General features: G+C 36.9%; 1 protein-coding gene across 6 annotated transcripts in view; it reads right to left on the reverse strand.

Annotated features, from left to right (window-relative positions):
- Positions 1–23,338, reverse strand: part of LOC102971441 (vesicle-associated membrane protein 8-like) — a 47,974-nt gene that overhangs the window by 22,479 nt on the left and 2,157 nt on the right. For 4 of the 6 annotated variants that reach the window (XM_042984307.1, XM_007074772.2, XM_007074771.3 and 1 more), the window contains exons 2-5: positions 19,968–20,038; positions 15,944–16,040; positions 13,617–13,718; positions 4,108–4,266 (exon numbers count right to left, since the gene is read on the reverse strand). In XM_042984307.1, the coding sequence (XP_042840241.1) occupies positions 4,108–4,266; positions 13,617–13,718; positions 15,944–16,040; positions 19,968–20,038 (429 nt within the window). Of the gene's footprint in view, positions 1–4,107; positions 4,267–13,616; positions 13,719–15,943; positions 16,041–19,967; positions 20,039–20,263; positions 20,353–23,338 lie in introns of all 6 variants that reach the window. The other 2 variants (XM_042984309.1, XM_042984308.1) reach the window with 1 other exon arrangement.

Consider the following 23,338-nt stretch of genomic DNA (forward strand, 5'->3'; position numbering starts at 1 on the left):
GTAGATATTAAATATGTATAGGGAGGGGCACCTGGCTGGCCTACTCGTAAGTGCATGTGGCTCTTGATCTTGCGGTCATGAGTTCAAGCCCCACGTTGGGTATGGAGATTACTTAGATAAATTAAATAAAAAGAAAAAAGAATAGAGTATATATATATATTTACATATACATATATGTACATACATATACATATATACATATATGTAAATATATATATAATTGGCATTACAAACCAAACTTGGAAAGGCTGAGTGCTATTCAATAAATGGTGTTTGGGCAACTGATTTTTTGTACAGAAAATTATAAAATTTTGATTCCTACATCATACTCTATGCAAAAAACAAAATTCCAGATGTTTTAAAGATCCATGTTTAAGAAGCAGAATTTAAAACTTTTAGGAAACAATGTAAGAATATCTTTATAACTTTGGGAAAGGAAGGAGTTCTTTTTTTTTGAGAGAGGGAGGGAGAGAGCGCTAGCAGGGGAGAGGGGCAGAGGGAGAGAGAGAATCTCAAGCAGGCTCCACACTCCGTGTAAAGCCCAATGCAGGCCTTGATCCCAGGACCCTGGGATCATGACCTGAGCCCAAACCAGGAGTTGCATACTCACTGAGCCACCCAGGTGCCTCAAAGGAGTTCTTAAACAAGACCCAGAAAAGCATAAACCATGAAGGACAAGACTGATAGATATATTTGCCTAGATGAAAGTTAAAGACTTCTTTCCTAAAAAAGGTATTTTACATAAAGCTGAAAGCCAAGCCACATACTGGGAGAACATATTTACACTTTATACAACTAAGTATCAACAACTAAGAATTGTATACCATTTTTTATCCTTTATTATACATTAGTATTTTATGTATTTCCTATAAATTATTTTAAAAGATAAAGATTCACATTAGCAAAATGGGCAAAGGATATCAACAGGCAGTTAGTTCACAGAACAAATTCTAATAGTTAATAAATATAAAAATTGTTCAATGTCATTCAAAATTAGGAAAACACAAATTAAGACAATAGTTATCTTCTTTCCCTTACAGATTGTTAAAAATCATAATCTCATAATCCCAAGTATTAGAAAGAATGTGGGGCAACAGAACTCTCATATACTACTGATGGAAGTATAAATGGCACAACACTTCTTAAGGAATTTTGAAGTATTTAGTTAATTTAAAGATGCACATATTTTAAGATCCAGCAATTTCATTTCTCTTTCTACATATAGCAGAGTGAGGGTTCTACAATGAGATCAAGCATCCCAGGGAGTTGCATGAGATGCTCCACTGGAAAGCAGGAAATTAATTTTAGAACTTCTCTTTGTTTATTTTAATCAAAAAAATAGGAAGGGAATGAACATGTATTAATGTACAACATATGGATAGGTGCTGACACCTTCCCTAAGTGTGTACGTAAAATGATACATGAGCATGCTTTAGGTTTTTTAGGGGTAAAGTGTAAATTCCCTAGTGACAAAGAGTTGACCCCTGCCTACCCCTTTATCCATTTACCTGTAGTGTATTGCAATTCCTATAATTTACATGCATCTGGGGAAGAGAATTTATGGGCAATATTATTTAGTTTTAACTAAGCTAAAAAGTACACATGTGGCTTAAAAATTCTACCAATAAAGGGGTGCTGGTTGGTTCAGTAGGAAGAGTGTGCAACTCTTGATCTTGGGGTTGTGAGTTCATTACTTAAATAAATAAATAAACTTAAAAAAAATTATACCAATAAGGCAAACATAAACAACAAAAACATGGCAAAGAGGATATATCTCTTCTAGTTTGAGTATTTCATCTGCCATATTTAGAAATAAAAATATAATGATTATAATCAGATCTGACTTTTAATCACAATTACTATTAAAAACATTCTTATTAATATTTTTCTTAATCGGAGAGAAACAGTTTTAATCTTCTTAAAAAACCAAATTATTTAATATTTTATTTCATCTTCATCCCATTCTTTTAATTACTACTTTCCTATATGCTTTATATTATATAGTGTTATTATAGAAGAATATATAATTTAGCTATATATCTAAATGCATTCTCAAGAATGCACTTGTAAATTTGTAAAATTACAAATAAGTATGCATGACCAAAAAACTCTACAGATCACTGTCTTAGAAACAGTTTTGCAGGGGAACCTGATTGAGGTGACTCAATCAGTTGAGTGACTGACACTTGGTTTTGGCTCAGGTCACGACTCATAGCTTGTGAGCTGGAGCCCCACATCAGGCTCCACACTATGGCCCTCCCATGTGCACTCTCTCTCTCAAAATAAATAAACAAAAAGAACAGTTTTGCAAAAGTGTACCAAGAGATATGAATAAGTTGTTCAAAGCAGTATTGTTCATAATAAAGTTAGAATCTACATTAATGTTTATTAAAAGGAGAAAAAATAAGTATACTGTGTTTATGTATTTTTAAGTTTTTTACATTTTATTTAGAGAGAGAGAGAGAGAATGGGGGATGGGCAGAGAGAGAATCCCAAGCAGGCTCTCCACTGTCAGCGCAGAGCTGGATGTGGGGCTTGAACACACGAATTTGAAATTATGAACCTGAGCTGAAATCAAGAGTCAGTGCCCACTTGACTGAGCCACCCAGACGCCCCCGACTACGTTTACTTAAATAGTAATGATATGCTGTCAGAAGTTAAACTGATAAAGCTAAGTGTGTCCAAATAAATACAGTTCATAAACATAATGTTGAACTAAAATCTTATGTTTTAGTTCATTATATGTACATTATAATGTCACAAACATAAAGTTAAAAATGCAAACTAAGAATGTAGATACATATATACCTACAGATACAAATCAGGACTCAAGCATACAAATGATTCATATCAAATTCATGATAGTGGTTCTGGTGTGGAAGGGGAATGGGCTTGGGAAAGGTACACAGGGACTTTAATCATAGTCTAATTTCTTTTTTAAATTTTTTAATGTTTTTTTTTAAATTTATTTTTGAGAGGGAGAGAGTGCGAATGGGGGAGGGACAGAGAGAGAGGGAGACACAGAATCAGAAGCAGGCTCCATGCCATCAACGCAGAGCCTGATGTGGGGCTCGAACTCATGAACTGTGAGATCATGACCTGAGCTGACATTAAGAGTCGGACGCTTAATGGACCGTGCCCCCTAGGCGCACCCAAAACTATCTTCTAATAGAAAATTTTGAACACATACAAAAATTGACAGAATGGTATAATGAAACCCTATATACTCAACATCTAGTTTTAACAATTATCAACTTATGGCCAATTTTGTTTCATTTATACCTCATTCTACTCCCCCACTCCTGAACTATTCTGAAGCTGATCTCAGACATTACATAAATTCATTCAAAATATTTTAATATGTATTTCTAATAAGTGACTTTTTAAAAACATAACCATAATACCATTATTACATCTAAAAACCAATAATATTTCTTACTGTCATCTAATATCCAGTCAGAATTCAAATATCTACTTATTCATGAAGTTGTAAATGTTCATGTTTAGAGTTTGTTTGAATCAAATTTCAAATAAAGACCATACACTGAAATGATACACCTTCTAAATCCATTTTTTTGGTAAGTTCTCCCTCTTTTTTTTCCCTTGAAATTTATTTGTTGACTAATCTGTGTGTTTTTTAATGTAAGAAATACATCTGTTATGCAAATAAGTACCTCCTACTTTAATGGGTTTTAAATTTTCATTGTTTTATAATTAATACTTTAGTTGCATTCTTATAATTTTTTTTAAATTTTTGTTAACATTTATTTATTATTGAGTGACAGAGAGAGACAGAGCATGAGCAGGGGAGGGGCAGAGAGAGAGGGAGACACAGAATCTGAAGCAGGCTCCAGGCTCCAAGCTGTCAGCACAGAGCCCGACGCGGGGCTCAAACTCACAAACCATGAGATCATGACCTGAGCTGAAGTCGGACACTTAACCAACTGAACCACCCAGGAGCCCCTATAATTTTTTGATAAAGCCATAGTTTGGTGACATAGGATTATCTCACAGTATTCCTGATATTCCTCACAGTATTTCCTTTTGGCCATTTGTCTCAAGTCGTAAGACACTGTTTGGATATCAAGACAGGTGAACATCACTTACAGTTGTTTGGAGATCATCGGTTTTATCAGTGAAGATATTCAATCTTTCTTCATTTTCCAAAATTTCATCAATATTTTTGGACATAATATTTTTTACTTCAGTTACTTGGCTCCTCAGTGTAGATATTGAGCTATCACCTTGATTTTTATTGTATTGCATCTATATAGAAATGAAATATAATACAAATATTATTTTCTATAAATAAAATCTATGATAATAGATTGTACAAATTAGAACAAAAGTGTCAAAGGCGCATTTCAATTGTATTTCAGCATAAGGAATCAACTAAACTTCAACTTGTCCCACCTTAATCTTGCTAAAAAAGGGGAGAGGGTGGATGGAAGAGTGATATTTCAATATATTCAATCAGTGGTGGAAGTCTTTTTAAAAATTTAAGTTGTTTATTTATATATTTATATAGACTTTTAAAGAGAAGTTTTAGGGGTGCCTGGGTGGCTCAGTGGGTTAAGTGTCTGACTTCTGCTCAGGTCATGATCTTGCGGTTGGTGAGTTTGAGCCCCGCGTCAGGCTCTGGGCTGACAGCTCAGAGCCTGGAGCCTGCTTTGATTCTGTGTCTCCCACTCTCTTCCCCTCCCCCACTCACGCTCTGTCTCTCTCTCTCTCTCTCTCTCTCTCAAAAATAAACATTAAAAAAATTTTTTTAAATAAAGAGAAGTTTTAGGGTCATAGTAAAATTGAGTGGGAAGTATAGAGTTCTCACATACCCCTTATCCCCTCCCTACACCCCTCCCCCTCCCCAAAGCTCCCCATCAACAACCTGCACTAGAGTGGTACATTTGCTACAATGGATGACCCCACACTGATGCATCATTATCACCCAAAGTCCATAGTTTACATTAGGTTTCACTGTTGGTATTGTACATTCACTTGGTTTGGACAAATGTATACTGACATGTATTCACCATAATACAGTATCACACAGAACAGTTCCACTGCCCTTAAATTCCTGTGTTCCACCTATTCATGCCTCCCTTCTCCCTAAGCCCTGGCAACAATTGGTCTTTTTACTGTCTCCATAGCTTTGTCTTTTCCAGAATGTCATATAGTTGGAACCAAGTACTGGCTTTTCATATTGGCTTCTTTCACTCAGTAATATGTATTTTTTTTAAGTTTATTTATTTATTTCGAGAGAGACAGAGACAGATCGAGTGGGGGAGGGGCAGAGAGCTAGGGAGACAATCCCAGGCAGGCTCTGTGCTGTTAGCACAGAGCCGGGTGTGGGGCTCCACTCATGAAACCGTGAGATCCATGACCTGAGCTGAAACCACGAATTGGACGCTTAACTGACTTGAGCCACCCAGGCGCCCCTCACTTAGTAATATGTATTTAAGTTTCCCACATATCTTTTCATGGTTTGATTTACTCATTTTTTTTTTAGTGCTGAATAATAGTCAATTGTCTGGATGTACCACAGTTTATCCATTTACCCATGGAAAAACATCTTGGTTGCTTCCATGTTTTGGCAAGTATAAATAAAGCTGCTATAACATCTGTATGAAGACTTTTGTGTGGACATTACTTTTCAACTTATGTAAATAACAAAGGTGTGGTTGTTGGATCATATGGTAAGAGTATGTTTAGTTTTGTAAGAAACTGCCAAACTGTCTTCCAAAGTGACTGTAGCATTTTGCGTTCCCATCAGTAGTGAAGAAGCATTCCTACTGCTCTACTTCCTTGTCAGCATTGGTGTTGTCAGTGTTTTGAATTTTGGCCTTTCTATTTAAAAATTATTTTCATGTTTATTTATTAAAATTTTCTTTAACGTTTATTTAGTTTTGAGAGAGAGAGAGACAGAGCGCAAGCGGAGGAGGAGCACAGAGAGAGGGAGACACAGAATCTGAAGCAGGCTCTAGGCTCTGAGCTGTCAGTATAGGGCCCAATTTGGGGCTTGAACTCACAAACCATGAGATCATGACCTAAGCCGAAGTCGGAAGCTTAACCGACTGAGCCACCCAGGTGCCCCTAAAGTCTTTATTTTTAAAAGTAATTTCTACAACCAACATGGGGCTTCAGCCCACAACCCTGAGATCAAGAGTCACATCCTCTACAGACTGAGCTAGCCAGGCACTCCTTTAGCCCCTCCCCCCCTTTTTTTGAGAAGGAGAGAGCATGCGCATGTGCAAGTGAGAGTGGGGGGAAGGGCAGAGGGAGAGGGAGAGAGAGAACCCTAAGCAGGCTCCACACCCAGGATCAAGCCTGAGTCAAGGCTCCATCTTACAACTGTGAGACCATGACCTGAGCCAAAATCAAGACTTGGACACTTAACTGACTGAGCCACCTAGGCGACTCTGGCCCTTTTTTTTTTTTTTTTTTAATTTTTTTTTTTTAACGTTTATTTATTTTTGAGACAGAGAGAGACAGAGCATGAACAGGGGAGGAGCAGAGAGAGAGGGAGACACCGAATCCGAAACAGGCTCCAGGCTCTGAGCTGTCAGCACAGAGCCCCATGCGGGGCTCGAACTCACGAACCGCCAGATCATGACCTGAGCCGAAGTCAGACGCTTAACCGACCAAGCCACCCAGGCGCCCCTCTGGCCCATTTTTAAATCAGGCTGTTTTATGTTATTGTTGAGTTTTCAGAGTTCTTTGTGTATTTTGGATAACAGATGTATCTTTTGCAAACATCTTCTCCCAGTCTGTGGCTTGTCTTCTCATTCTCTTGACAATTTTTTGAAACAACCTTACAATCTGTCTCTTAATTGGTGTATTTAGATCATTAACTTTATTATTATTATTTTTTTATAGAGTTTATTGTCAAGTTAGCAAACATACAGTGTATACAGTGTGCCTTTGGCTTTGGGAATAGATTCCTGTGATTTATCACTTATATATAACACCCCAGTGCTCATCTCAACAAGTGACCTCCTCAATGCCCATCACCCATTCCTCCTCCCCCCGCCTCCGCCCCTTCAACCCTGTTTGTTCTTTGTATTTAAGAGTCTCTTATGGTTTGCTTCCCTCTCTGTTTGTAACTACTTTTTTTTCCTTCTCTTCCCCCATGGTCTTCTGTTAAGTTTCTCAAATTCCACATATGAGTGAAAACATGATATCTGTCTTTCTCTGACTTATTTCACTTAGCATGATACCCTCCAGTTCCATCCACTTTGTTGCAAATGGCAAGATTTCATTCTTTTTCATTGCTGAGTAGTATATATATATATATATATATATATATATATATATATAGTAGTACAGTAGTATATATATATATAGTAGTACAGTAGTATATATATATAGTAGTACAGTAGTATATATATATATAGTAGTACAGTAGTATATATATATATATATATATATATACTACCTCTTCTTTATCCATTCATCAATGGATATATATATATATATATATATATATATATATATATATACTACATCTTCTTTCTCCATTCATCAATGGACATTAATGGACATTTGGACTCTTTTCATAATTTGGCTATTGTTGATAGCACTGCTATAAACATTGGGGTACATGTGCCCCTATGAATCAGCACTCCTGTATCCTTTAGATAAATTCCTAGTAGTGCTATTGCTAGGTTGTAGGGTAATTCTATATTTAATTTTTGAGGAACCTCCACACTGTTTTCCAGAGCGGCTGCACCAGTTTGCAGTCTCACCAACAGTGCAAGAGGGTTCCCATTTTTCCACAACCTCACCAGCACCTGTTGTTTCCTGAGTTAATTTTAGTCACTCTGACCAGTGTGAGGTGGTATCTCAATGTGGTTTTGATTTATACTTCCCTGATGATGAGTGATGTTGAGCATCTTTGCCTGTATCTGTTAGCCATCTGGATGTTTTCTTTGGAAAAGTTAGACCATTAACTTTTAAAGTGATTATTGATATAGTTGGACTAATATTTACCATATTTGTTACTGTTTTCCATTCATTGTTCTTGTCCTTTGTTCCTATTTTATGTGGTCCACTTTATCCATGTTAACAAAAACGGTCATTCCAATGTAGCATTATATATAAAAAGCTACAGCTGCAGAACAATATTAAATAATAACTTATTGAACACTTAGTATGTGCCAGGTGCTGTTTTAAGCACTTCACACATATTAACTCATTTAATTTCCAAACCACCGTATAAGGTAGTACTTTTATCATCTTTTATTTTCTAAAGAAGAAAACAGAGACTGAGAGAAATTAATAAGGTAGTCAATGTTACACAGCTAGAAGCAAAACAAGGATTCAGACTCAAGTTCCAGAGATCAAGCCTTTACCCATTGTATTAATGACCTTAGTTTTGTGAATTTAAAATGTATGCATAAACTTATATATATTATAAACATATAATGTATACAAAAATGTATACTTACATACATGTGCATACATTTATATTTATATGTATGTTTATACATATAAATAATTCTGGAAGGTTATACACTAAACTGTTAAGAGTGCTCACCTCAGGGGGTTTGACTGAGATTGTAGGAGATACTCGTATTTTGCTTCATATACTTTTGTATTATTTTACTTTACTAATGAGCATTATTTTTTAAGCTTTATTTATTTTTGAGACACAGAGAGAGAGAGAGAGAAGGAGAGAGACAGAGCGTAAGTGGGGGAGGAGCAGAGAGAGGGAGACACAGAATCTGAAGCAGGCTCCAGACTCTGAGCAGTCAGCACAGAGCCCGACGCAGGGCTCGAACTCATGAACTGCGAGATCATGACCTGAGCTGAAGTCAGATGCCCAACCAACTGAGCCACCCAGTTGCCCCAACTAATAAGCCTTATATTTTAAATTTAGAAAAAACCCTGCTCGTTGGCAAGTGGTCAAATCCACCTTAGACAGAACTCTGATCTTGTTGGTTACTGGACCATGCAACTTACAATTGATGTTTTGTGAGGAGCTCACTAGGTAAATGTAGAAAAGAGGTTGCTAGTTGAACTGTGTCCCCCAAAAGATATGTTCAATTCCTAACTCCAGGAACCTGTGAATGTTACTTTATCTGGAAATAAGGTCTTTGCAGATATAATTGACTTAAGATGAATAGTTAATTTTTTATTTTTCTTTTTGTTCCTTTTTTCTTTCTCTCCTTTTAAAAAATGTTTAAGTTTCTTAACCTAAGAGAATCATTTAAGATTTGTTAAGATAATGTATTTATAGTCCATTCATTGGCATTCAGATTATACACACACACACACACACACACACACACATATATTTAAATCTCTCAAAACATTTTTCTTTTGTTAATTATAGTATAAGAAATTCAACAACTTTTAAAAATTTTCTACAGATTTAATGCTTACCAGGTTAGTTTATAAATGTTAAAAAGAAATGTCTTTGATGTCAGATGTGTTACTGCTTAAAATATGCATGTTTTCATATGGTAACTAGTTTTGGGGGAGCTCTGTCAATAATATATTTTGGCTGTGTAGAATATGCAGAATTCTTCATAAAAAATTTATGAATTTAATATAAAAGCATCTATCCTTAATTATTTTTTAGGCATTGTGGTAGACACACCCTATGGTGACCCCCAATGTATCACATCCTTGTAAACCGCCCCTCCCCACCCCCAAGTGTGACTTGCTTCTAATTAAGAGTAGCAAAGGTGATGGGATGTCACTCTTGTGATTATGTCACATTATATAATATTTAGTAGACTGGAGTGAGAGAGATTCCTCTGCTGGTCTTGACAGGGAAGCAGCCATACTGAGGACAGCAAGTGGCAAGGACCTGTTGTTGTCAGTTCCTAGGACCTGAGGGTGTCCCCTGGTCAATAGCCAGTAAAAAGCTGCATCCCTGGCACAGTTGTAAGGAAATGAACATTGCAACAGGCTCTGAATGAGCCTGGAAGCCAAATCTTCCCCAGAGCTCCTGGATGAGAACACAGCCTGGCTAACAAACTCACTGCAACTTTGTGTGAGACCCTGAGGAGAACTTGTTAAGTCCTGCCTGGATTCCTGACCCACAGAACCTGGGAGATAATAAATGTGTGCTGTTTTCGGCTGCTGATTTGTACTGATTTGTTAAATACATAATTAGAAAACTAAAAAAGTTACACTGAGAATATTTTAATACGGAAAAGTTCATATACAGAGTGAACAGTATAATGCAGAGTGAACAGTATAACCCATCCCTATGCACCCATCACCGAGTATCGACACATGGCCAATCTTGTTTCATCTATACTACTACCAATTACCTCTTCCCCAAATGTATTGTTTCAAAGCACATCCCAGACATTCTATCATTTTAATCTGTAGATGCTTCAGTTTGTATTTCTAAAAGATATGGCCTCATTTTTCTTAAAAATAAAACTACAACATCATTATCATATCTATAAAAATGCCTTAATATCATCAAACATCCAGTTTGTAACAAATTTATAAAAAAAATCATAGTTGTTTTGTTTTTTAACATTTGTTTTGCTGATCCAGGATCTAAAGTCCGCATTTAGTTGATATGCATAAGTTTCTTTTAATCTGTGGATTCTCCTTAACTTTTTCCCCATTGCAATTTATTTGTTGAAGAAATTTGATTATTTGTCTTGTAGAGTTTCTCATATTCTGGATTTTGCTGATTGGATTGCTGTGTATCATTTAATGTGGTCACTGATCTCTCTATTTCCTGTAAACTGGTAGTTAGATATAAAGGCTTGGTCCTATTCAGGTTTGATGTTTTGGGCAAGCCTACTTCAGATGTGTGCTATATACTACTTACTGTGTGACACCAAGAAACACATAACTGATGACTGATTGTCTCCCTTATTGTGACCTTAGGAATAATCAATGGATTTAGGTATTTTAAAAAAAAATTTCTTTTTTACATTTATTCACTTTTGAGAGACAGAGAGAGACAGAGCACAGCGGGGGAGGGGCAGAGAGAGAGGGCGACACAGAATCTGAAGCAGGCTCCAGGTTCTGAGCTGTCAGCACAGAGCTGGATGTGGGGCTGGAACTCACAAACTGCAAGATCATGACCTGAGCCGAAGTTGGACGCTTAACTGACTGAGCCACCCAGGTGCCCCAATGGGTTTAGGTATTTTGAGTCAGTTTCATTTCATTTATTATGAATTTCCCCATCAGCGTTTCACCTAATTTTTTCAGTCATCAATGATCACTGCCTAGATCTATTATTACATTAGGGATTGTAAAATAGTGAAATTTATTACCTCTTCTTTGTTTATTAGCTGGCGTATTTCTATATTTGGTCTATATAAAGACCAAAAAAAAAAAAAACCAACAACCTTTTTCCCTATCAACTATTTGTTTTATCTGAAGTACAGTTCATATAAGAAAGTCAGAATAAATGGTTGAGCCTTTTATTTATTGGTTTTTGGAGTGATGAGGTGGATCCTTAGAATCTTCCAGAGCTGACTGATGAGGGATTATTCCCCCTCTTTGATAGTATCTAGGAACTCAAGGGAGTTTTAACATATATGATGTGTTACAATCCACTGCAGTTATTATTCTTTTTGATGTTCAGTTATTCCATTACTGACAAGTGTTAGCTACTTCAAGTTGGCTCCTAAAGTCTTTTGACAAGAGTACAGTGAACTTTGAAAGCTTCCTTTTTTCTGGTATGACAAAATGTTTCTGGCTTATATGTTTCCTGCCTGACATCAGCAATTAGGTCTTATTCTTTTTAGTGTAAAATGGTATTTAGAGACAATAATCTAGATGCTAAGGGGGCACACTGCTACTGGGTTGGTCATTATTTCTAATGTTTTTCAATAGACAACCTAGGAAATACTTTTATTTTTTATTTTTATGATGTTTATTTATTTATTTTGAGAGAGAACAAGGAGCAGAGAGAGAGGGAGAGAAATAATTACAAATCACGAGGGGCCCGATCTCACAAACCGCGAGATCATGCCCCGAGCCAAAATTAAGAGTTGGTCACTCGACTGACTGGGCCACCCAGGTGCCCCATTATACTTTTTTTAAAAGAGAAAAAAGGATTGATATATTTTCAGTGAAAAAAATTTCAATACGTAACTTTCAATTAAAATTTTCAGTATTTAATTTTCTTTAAAATTTTTTTTTAATTTTCAAGTAAAATTTAGGATTATAAGGTTTTACTCAATTCTTTGACTTTATATTTGCAACTATTGCTGAAAACCTTGATTCCTAATGACATTAACTTGATTACTCAAAGTAATATATTTATATAAACCAATTTTAGAAGAGCAACACCAATGTCATTATTAACAATGGGACACTTGAAAATAAAAACTTTAATATTTATTTTTTAGTTCTTTTGTCATTAGGGTATAATCTCACTAGGAATATATAAATTGTTGTTTCTTAAAGTCGATTGAAATAAGTTTTCACTGTCTTTTAAGTCATCAACTCAATACACAATTAGGTTCTATGCTGACAGCTCAGAGCCAGGAGCCTCCTTTGGATTCTGTTTCCCTCTTTCTCTGCCCCTCATCCTCTGTCTCTTTCTCTCTCTCTTAAAAATAAATAAACATTAAAAAAAAAACCTATTAGATTTTTTTTTTGAGTTTTAGGGATTACTTTTTTAAAATAAAAAAATTGTTATGATAAGATATACAGAACAAAATTTACCACTGTAATGATTTAAAAAAATTTTTTTAAGTTTATTTATTTTGAGAGAGAGACAGCAAGAGTGAGCAGGGAGGGGCAGAGAGAGAGAGGGAGACAGAATCCCAAGCAGGCTCTGCACTGCCAGCTCAGAGCCTGATGTGGGGCTTGAACCCACAAACCATGAAATCATGACCTGAACAGAAATCAAGAGTTCGATGCTTAACCCACTGAGTCACCCAGACGCCCCTACAATTGTAATGATTTTTAACTGTGCAGTTCAGTGGCATTAAGTATATTCACATTGTTGTGCAATTATCACCACCATCCATTTCCAGAACATTTTTCATCTTCCCAAACTGAAACTCTGTACCCCTTAAACACCAATTCCTCCTCTTCCTTTCCCCCCCAGGCTCTGGCAACTGTTGTTCTACTTTTTGTCCCTACAGATCTGACTTTAGGTACCTCATATAAATGGAATCACACAGTATTTGTCCTCTTGGGACTGTCTTATTTCACTCTAGGGACTATTTTTTAAAAATTTAATTTAATAGTATTCTATAATTATGTAAAATATTTACATGGTTCTGAAGTCAAATTTTCAAAACAAGTTTCATTCAGAAAGGCCTTGTTTCTATTCCTGCCCCTTATCCCTATGTAGGCAACCATTAAAATGTTTTTGATTTATCCTTTTCTTGCCCCCAATCTCCCTTTTTGTTTTTGACTATAAGCAAACAAATAAACATGTTTGTATTTACTCCCTCTTTCTTAAATGGCTGCATATAAGATTGGTAAACAAATAATGGTATACCATATATACTTTATCTATCTTGCTTTATTCACTTACCAATATATTGAGGATATCATTCCTTATCATTATATAAGAATAGAAATCCTCAGTTCTCATCTTTACAGCTCTTATCTCCTAATTCCAAACTGATTTTTCAGCTGTCATACAATGTTTAGGAGTACAGTTGGAGGTTACATACCATATACTTCCCTAATACTTGTTGAAAATCTGCAGCAACTGCATTTGAAGGAGAAAAATGTTCTTGTGACATCAAAGGATTTCTCAGAAAAGTGTCGCTAACCTAGGGACATTAATGGAAATGTTTAACCTGTGTAGATAATTTAACTGGAGAATTACAGAGCAAATGTTTATTTGAAGCAAAATCTGGCAGAAATGTGAAGTAAAAGAATATTGTATTTCCGCACCGTTTCTAGCTTTTTGGTGGGAGAGTGTCCTTTCTAATTAAAGATGCAGTATTTATGAAAACTGTGCTTGCTCAGTCTTCTCCACTGCTGCAGTACAGATCACAATCTCACGTAGTGAGACTGCAGATACCGCTTGGAGCCTTTCGTATGTCTGAGGACTTGAGGGGAAGAGCAGATGTTCACCTCTGGGAGACAAAGAAAGATGGATGGCCACGATATTTTCTAAATAAATGTGCCCTCCTGCTCCTACCCTCAAAGTCCACTCAACGATAACTAAACAATCCCAACTAAGCGTCATGATACTATCTTTCAAACCCTTATGGTTGTTAAAGGACATTGCAAAGTCTCAGGAAGGAATTCTTTCAATTGTTTGTACTCGATGTTGTATTCCCCAGAAGTAGTGGTAAAATTTATGTGGTTGGCAATTTGGTATCATCTGGTTTTGAAAAGGTGGTAAAGTTGGGATGTTTTGTCACAGTCGCAGAGAGAGAAAAAATTAGAGTATAGTCAGTTAAATGGCTAACAGTGTTTAGTATCTAGACTCTAGGGATTGTCAAGGCATATCTGAAGAGTGAATTACAGTTCTTATGATCCTTGATTCTATATGTGGTACAGTTTGAGCTGTATTAAAGCAAGATGGTACACTAAACAAATAAAATATATACATAATTCATGAATATGAATGGAAAATAACAATTAGTAACTATAGGATAGCTAATTTTTCCATGAATATTTTTTATTATAATATTGTTCTGAATTAAAAATTTGTGCATAAAATTAAAGATTAGTATCATTTACTTTTTTTTTTTTTTAACATTTATTTATCTTTGAGAGACAGAGAGAGACAGAGCATGAGCAAGGGAGGGGCAGAGAGAGAGGGAGACACAGAATCCAAAGCAGGCTCTAGGCTCTCAGCTGTCAGCACAGAGCCTGACGTGGGGCTAGAACTCAAAAACTGTGAGATCAAGTTGGACACTTAACCCACTGAGCCGAAGTTGGACACTTAACCCACTGAGCCACCCAGGCGTGCCCTTTTTTAACATTTATTTTTGAGAGATAGAGACAGAGCATGAGCAAGGGAGGGGCAGAGAGAGAGAGGGAGAGTATCATTTACTTTTTTTTAAAGTTTACTTTATTTGAGAGAGAGAGAGGGAGAGTGAAAGAGTGAGAGAGTGAGCAAGCTGGGGAGCAGCAGAGAGAGACAGGGAGAGAGAGAACCCCAAGCAGGCTCTGCACTGTCAGCATGGAGCCTGACACAGGGCTTGATCTCACAAACAGTGAGATCATGACCTGAGATGGAATCAATAGTCGGATGCTTAACTGACTAAGCCACCCAGGTGCTTTAGTATCATTTACTCTTTAAAATAAGAAACAAATGTAATATCTGGGCTATAAAACTACTCGAATAATGGGTTAGCCCTACTCTGTCTCTGAGACTGGCTTTTATAAAGTCTCCTTGGTGCTGGTTGGAGATCAAACTTGGGGTGATAATGAGCAACAGCTGATATCTATTGAGAAGGCTAATTAACCTTTAAGAAATTTATAAAATCTCATGAATGTATGTAAGTACATATACGTACGTGTTGTATTTACCATATTTTATATTTTCTGACAATCTTCAGTTAAACTTCCCTAAAGATAGTACGTCTTGATTAAACAATTTTTTTCTTTTCATTTAACTCTTATAATTGATTCATATTTTCAACCAGAAGTGTCTTGTATATAATTACTTGTAAATTAAATACACATGCTATTGAAAAGGTATATTAAATATTAGTAAAGTTTAATTTCTCTTTTACAGAACAAGATAAACACAAGGAGAGAGCCTAATAGATCTGTGTGGATAGTCTTTGCAGACCTTGCTTTAGGGTCAAGGGAAGTGTGAAAACAGGGCAGATGAAGGATAGAGTCAAATCTCTGAAGGTAAAAAAAAAAAAAAAAAAAAAAAGAAATTTCTGAGGGTCATTAATAGCTCTGCTTTATAGACAAATCAGTGATCTGCTTTTGGTTAGTGACACTATTACTAACACAGTATAAAACAGGGACCTCATAATTTCAATAACTGAAAAAAATCCTTAAAGTAGTGTAAGAAGTTACTTACGTTTTTAAGAAATGCAGATGGTGTTATTGTATCCAAGGCATTGTCTGTGGCACATAGGTAAGTGATTCCATCAATAAAGAGAGTATGGTAGACAAAGCTTTGAAAAGAATACATTCATTTACATGATAACACTGAAGACATTAAGTACCCTCACAAAGAATATAATTTTGTTTTCAAGCTCTCATTAGTAGTATACAAGCTATATAGATAACTTTTTACAATAAGAATTAGAAAATCTTTCATATATGTGAAAAATTAAATTATATTAAATAGAAACTATAAAATTTGAATATGTATTTAATATTGTATCAGTAAAAATGAAATACAATAAAGAGAAAACTCTATATTTAAAATGACTTTGAATTAAAAAAAATTTTAATGTTTATTTTTGAGAGAGAGACAGAGACAGAGACAGAGCACGATGGGAGGAGGGGCAGAGAGAGAGAGGGAGACACCGAATCCGAATCAGCCTCCAGGCTCTGAGCTGTTAGCACAGAACCAGAAGTGGGCTTGAATTCACGAACCATGAGATCATGACCTGAGCAGAAGTTGAATGCCCAAGGGACTGAGCCACCCAGGCACTCCTAAAGTGTCTTTGACAGAATCACTCATTCCAAGACTGAATCAAGATTCTCATCTTGATCAAATAGAAAATGCTACGTTCACTCATTTTTACTATCCCTCTATATTTTTTTTAAAAAATTTTAACATTTATTTATTATTGAGAGATAGAGAGAGACAGAACATGAGCATGGGAGGGGCAGAGAAAGGAGGAGACACAGAATATGAAGCAGGCGCCAGGCTCTGAGCTGTCAGCACAGAACCCGACCCGGGGATTGAACTCACAAACCGCGAGATCATGACCTGAGTCGAAGTCAGACGCTTAACTGACTGAACCACCCAGGTTCCCCGATCCCTCTATCTTTAGGTAGACATATTTAATTTTGGTATTTCCTGGCTTTCTATTATGATAGATTAGAATTTAAAAGTTGTAAACTGTTAATACTAAATATTCTGAAGAACCAGATGAACTGGGGAGGGGAAATTAAACTCCCCTATAGTGTGCAAAAGTGTATCTGAGCTGACCTTTTGTGCTTTCTCAGAGTCACATATTAGCAAGCTAGAAGACTCTTGGAAAGTACCTCTATCTTTACTGCCCAACAATCCAGAAAATTTAAAAACATGGCAACAAAAACAGTTGCTTGGTCCCTAGACTTTCATCTAGCCATTTTGAATACTCTATATTCAAATGGTTAACAGGCAACAGCCCTGGTCAAATGCTAAACTGGATATACACGAAAGTGATGAATCTTAGAAACAGGTAGAAAAGATAATCCCAGAGACAGCAAATGTAAGGCAAGTGCCCTTTCAACGTAAATCCTTCATGTCTTATCATGAATATAATATGCTACATGTATATATATATCTGCTACAAATATTTTTAATGATGATATTGACTGATACATATAATCTCCACTTGGAAAATGTTTTTATTTCTAAATTGGGAGGAGTCTTTGTGGAAAAAAAAGTTGCTAATTCTATCATCTCTCTGAAAGTTATATGTGTGATCTGAAGTAAATTGATATTGGATGTATGGGAGGAGATATTTTAATTTTATGCTTAGTATGTTATTACTGAGTAACATTCAGACACCATCTTTAGGGGCTCCTGGGTGGCTCAGTCAGTTAAGCGTCTGACTCTTAGTTTTGGCTCAGGTCATGATCTCATGTTGTGAGTTCAAGCCCCACGTGGGGCTCTGTGCTGAGACTGCAGAGTCTGTTTCTGATTCTCTCTCTCTCTCTCTGTCCCTTCCCTGCTCACACACACATACACTCTCTCTTTCAAAATAACAACAACAATAATAATAATAATAATAAAGATAACTTGTCTTAAAAAAAAAAAAAAGAAATCTTTAAAAGTTAAAAAACCCTGGGGCAGCTGGGTGGCTCCGTAGGTTAAGCATCTGACTTCGGCTCAGGTCATGATTTCACAGTTCATGAGTTTGAGCCCCATGTGGGGGTCTGTGCTGACAGCTCAGAGCCTGGAACCTGTTTTGTACTCTGTGTCTCTCTCTCTGCCCCTCCCCTGCTCATTCTCTCTCCGTGCCCCACCCCCCCCATAAACAAACATTAAAAAGAAAAAGAATTTTAAAAGTTAAAAAACCTTGATTACCTGATGTTTAAGATATACTGGTAACTAACAAAAGCAAGATGAGGAAAAGTGTGTATGATGTACTACCACTTATCTATTATTCTCATATTTTTTCCTAAGGGAAATGCACATATATATGCATGTGTCTCTTACAGGAAAAAAAGCAAAGAAAAAGAAAATGACAAACTAAAAACTTAGTCAAAATGGTTATCTGTATAGGGGGAGAGGGAGAACAGTGCAGAGAAGAAAGAATAAAAATTAGACTTTTTGCAGGAAACTTGTTTTCTCAATTTGATTTTGGAATCACATATATGTTTTGCCTAATAATAAAATGCTATCAAATCAAACTTTAAGAGAGAAATGCTTAAAAAACACAAAGACAAAAATGAACTTAACTTTGTATCAAGTAACCCAGACAAGAGATGATGGTGTGCTTCCTACGGTAATGGTGGAGGTGGTCAGGTTCTGGATATATTTGGAAGGTAAAGGCAACAGGATTTGCTGACGGGCTGGATTTGGATGTCAAAGAGACAAAAGTCGAGGATCAGAAAGGTTTCAGGCCTGAGGAACTGGAAAGGTGATATGTGGAAGACTGCAGGAGGAGGCTTGGTTTTGGACATAAGTTTGCAATGTCTATCAGATGTCCCACAGAGATGTGGAATAGGCAGCTGGATATATGAATCAGGAGTTCAGGAAGAGGTATTCAAAGGATTCAAATTAGAATACACAATATAGGTAAGTAAATTGTAGATGAGAAAAGTGTCTTTTTGAAATCGCACTGGCTAAGAAGTGAAAACAAAATTAGAATATCACCATTTTACACAAGGAATATCAATGGCTGCTAGCATGGCAAAAGGAGACAGAAGCAGACACATGTACCATCTCATGAAAAAAACACCTACAGTCTTGCCGTAGGGATCAAGCCTGTGGATTCAGCTGCCTGAAACATGGTATACTGCATTTTGAATATGCAATCAGCAATACCAGAGTGTGGGAAACTCTACACTCTACAGGTTCTTCAATGATAAATTGTAAGGAAAAGAAAGGGATGGAGAGGGAAAATATAGAGATTTAAAAGACACCAAAAGAAAAGAGCCGGCAGGATTAGGCACTCATGTTTGAGGTTGCCTATTTGGGTTGAGGCAATGAAGAAACAGGGTGAGTAACTGCTATAGAAGCTGGAACACTGGTTGGTTTGGGGGAGAGGGAGAAAGCTGTGGATGGGACAGGGCACATGGCCAAAAATATTCTGTATTTTTGGCTTGGGTGGTAGCTGCATTGGTGGGCAGGTTCCCTTGTAAAGCTTCATGAAGTTATCCTTTTGCTTGATGTGTTTTTTGTATTTTGTTTTATTTTACAGTATAAAGGTTAAAAGAAACCTACTCTTGAAAAAACCAATGGTGAGTCTAAAAATAATAGATGCTCTCTTACTCTCCACCTGTTCTTTCACTAGCAAAATGTTTTCAAGACTGGCTTAGGCCATACCATGTAATGTCCCAAGTATAGCTTAGAGTGGTCTTATTAAAGATTTTTCAAGTGGAAGTTTCCTTTTTTATTAAAGAAATATTTTGGGTATACTAAAGAAGTATGAAGAATAAGATAATGAGAACACTTTAGACCTACCATCTGCTTAAAATGTTACAGATACCATAATGTCCCATGTATACCCTTCCCCAACTTCGTTTTTCTCCCTTCCCTTTGCAGAGGTAACCACTATCTTGAATTTGGTGTTAATCATTCTCATCTGATCTTATACTTTTACATATAGACGTTCTCTCTTCTGAAGGTTCAATCAAGAGCATGTGCAACCAACATTTTTTTCTCATGTCATTATTATTGCTAAAAAGCAGACCTTTATTAGAATGTAACTTACCTTCCCATCTGCATTATGGTCTTTGGCTCGGCTCTAAGAAGCACCAGTCGAAGCACTGTTGCCGCTGCTTCCTAAAAATAAATTATCAGCGTTTACTTTGTGGACGATTGTAGTGTCTTTCATTATGCCTCCTCCTAAATTTACCAATGTTCTCACTGGTTTATTAAAGAACAAGTGTTCATGAGGAGAACTAATGGGTAGTCATAATACATGGTGAAAGGCAAGTTATAAAATATTCATTTGAATATGAAGGAAAATATTAAAATTACACAAATATATGTTGTGTGGATACTTACATGTGCAAATGCAGGTTGCTTAGAGTTACAGCTTACATATGGCTTTAAGGCTGGGAAGCACTATCTAATCAAGTATCTTTTCAGTGTCACTGAAATATGTAAAAATGTTAATGGGTTAAAAGTATTCAGCTCTTATTCTCTGAATATCCTAAGCAGTCTTTCTTTAAAGATAAAAATTTTTATCCAATATTATTTACTGATCTCTTTTTATGAAAGAAATAATTGCCAAGATCCCTTATTATCTGTTTCTTGTAAGGCTCATTTTCTGGGGAAAAATGTGCAAGGTGTTAATGACTATCCAGAATATCTTAAATATAGTTAATTGTATGGAGTCCTATTAATTTACTTTAGAAGTGTGAAAGGAACCTGAAAGTTACCTAGGAAGACTTGAATAGTCACATTCCTAATTAGCTTTTCCATTTCCACAAAATGACACTTGAAATAAAAACTTTTGGGGAGGGAAAAACTTATTATTAATAGTAGAAAGTAAAACGTGAAATTCTTGGTAGTGCTTGAACAATCCAGGCGGTATTGTCCAGGGGAAAGATTTCCTATGAAACACAAAAAATCAAGGGAATATATAAACTTTCAGTTACTATATTATCATTACTGGAACATTCTCCTAGCTTTCACCAAGTGTCCTTTTTAGGTTATATAAACAAGGAAATCATAGCAAAAGCTGAAATAAAGTGAATGGCAACATGAGGCAGGAACACGACTGACAAAGTAGGCTCTAGCTCTATTTCTGGAATTACTGTGCTACACATCTTAAGAAAGTGACTTGTCTGGGTCTGTTTCCTCATGTGAAGAATGAAGGAATTGGGCAAGACGCTCTCTAGAGTCCTGTCCAGCTCCAGGACCCTATAACAGCAGCGGATTTGATCTCACAATTAAGCTTTGGTAGATACTAATACTTTTCTAATGAATGTAAAATATTTGTGACATTAATATTTAGCACTGAGGAAAGACACGATAGACTGTTCCTTAAAGCTCCTTGTCACCCTTTTTCTTCCCCCTGGTCAGCTTTCTGCACAGCAGTCATGCCAAACCTTTAATCCTCTCCTCTAATTGCATACTGGTCCAGCCCATTCCACTGTCTTACTTTCCTGCATGCTTCATAAAGAGAGGCCTTTGGCCTTATGAATTGCTTCAGCTTTCTGTCTCTCTCCTTCCTTGTTTGTTTTTAAGTTTAGTTATTTTTGAGAGAGGGAGAGAGACAGAGAGAGCGATTAAAGGAGGGGCTGAGAGAAAGAGGGAGAGAGAGAGAGAATCCCAAGCAGGCTCTGCACTGTCAGTGTGGAGCCCAATGTGGGGCTCGAATCCATGAACTGTGAGATCATGACCTGAGCTGAAGTTGGACGCTTAACAGACTAAGCCACCTAGGTGCCTGTTTTTTTTTTTTTTTTTTTTTTTTTTAAGGTTTATAGTTTTGACAGACACAGAGATTGCAAGCAGGGGAGGAGCAGAAAGAGAGGGAGAGAGAGAATCCCCAGCAGGCTCTGTGCTGCCAGTGCAGAGCCGTACTTAGGGCTCGAGCCCATGACCTGAGCTGACATTAAGAGTCAAACGCTTAACATACTGAGCCACCCAGGTGCCCCAATTAGTTCTTTATGAGAACCTACTATATACTATGGATCATACACTGCAAAGACAGAGATGACATTCCTTGTCTTGAAGGAATCTGATCAGAAAAAGAAGATTCCAATTCAGCCTGGTAAGTAGTTTCTTAAAGGTATGTAAATTAGCCTAGGCATAGAGAAGGCTTCAAGGAAGAATTGAGAAAAGTTTCAAAGTCCAGAAGAGGTTATATTACTAAAAAGTGGAGAAAAATGGGGTTCCAGGGAAAGGGAATGGAAGCTGCAAAGGGAGACCTTGGTGAGATCAGCATGAAGTTCAGGGTAGCCAGAGCACAGGAATATTCAGGAAGAGAAGGAGGCAGTCATGGAAAAGCCCTACCACATAGGGCCCTGAATTCCAGGCTAAAGGAGTATGGGCTTTACTCTGAATGTAATCAGGTGCCACGAAATGATTTTAAGCAGGGGAGTGACTCATATTTGCTTTTTTTTTTTTTTTTAATTTTTTTTTTAATGTTTATTTATTTTTGAGACAGAGAATGGGGGAGGGTCAGAGAGAGGGAGACACAGAATCCGAAACAGGCTCCAGGCTCTGAGCTGTCAGCACAGAGCCCGATGCGGGGCTCGAACTCACGGACCATGAGATCATGACCTGAGCCGAAGTCGGCCGCTTAACCGACTGAGCCACCCAGGTGCCCCTCATATTTGCTTTTTAGGAACAATCACTTGAGTAGCAGTGTGGAGGCCAGTTCTGAGAAGGATAAGGCTAAAGTCTGAGAGATCATGCCCAAGAGGTATTTTTTTTTCTTTTTTAAAAATTTTATTTATTTATTTATTTATTTATTTATTTATTTATTTATTTACACAGAGGGTGCAAGTGAGCAATGGGCAGAGAGGGAGAGAGGGAAATTGAGAGAGAGAGAGAGAGAGAGAGAGAGAGAAAGCAGGGTTCACCCAAAGCAGGGCTCAAGTTTGTCCGATGCGGGAATCAAACTCACAAACTGTGAGATCATGACCTGAGCCAAAGTCAGATGCTTAACCAACTGAGCCACCCAGGCACCCAAGAAGCATTTTCAATAACCCTGGTATCAGGGCCTAGAAGGTTCAGAAGCAAGGATTTGGTTTTAAGACATATACTGGAGACAGAACTAATAGAACACAATGACAAATGAACAAATGTAAAAGTGAAGAATGGGCAGTTGAAGAGGACTCCCCAGTTGCCAGCTTGAATGGCTCAGTAGAACTACTCAGCAAGGTGAGAAACAGATGAGGAGGAATCTTCTAGGAAAGATTATTAGCTCTGGACATGGTATGTTTGAATGTCTATTGGGCAATGTAACTGTCGAGAGAGATCACTCTGGAAGTGGACTTGGCAGTGGTCAAGGTAAAGGTGTCTACGGGTGTGAATGAATGTGTCACGTTAAAAGAGGATGGAAGTAAGAATCTTGAGCAACATAGCACTTCAGGGACTGGTAAAGAGGAGAGCCAGGAAGGAGACCAA

Source organism: Panthera tigris, chromosome B1, assembly GCF_018350195.1.
Source record: "Panthera tigris isolate Pti1 chromosome B1, P.tigris_Pti1_mat1.1, whole genome shotgun sequence".
Taxonomy (NCBI): domain Eukaryota; kingdom Metazoa; phylum Chordata; class Mammalia; order Carnivora; family Felidae; genus Panthera; species Panthera tigris.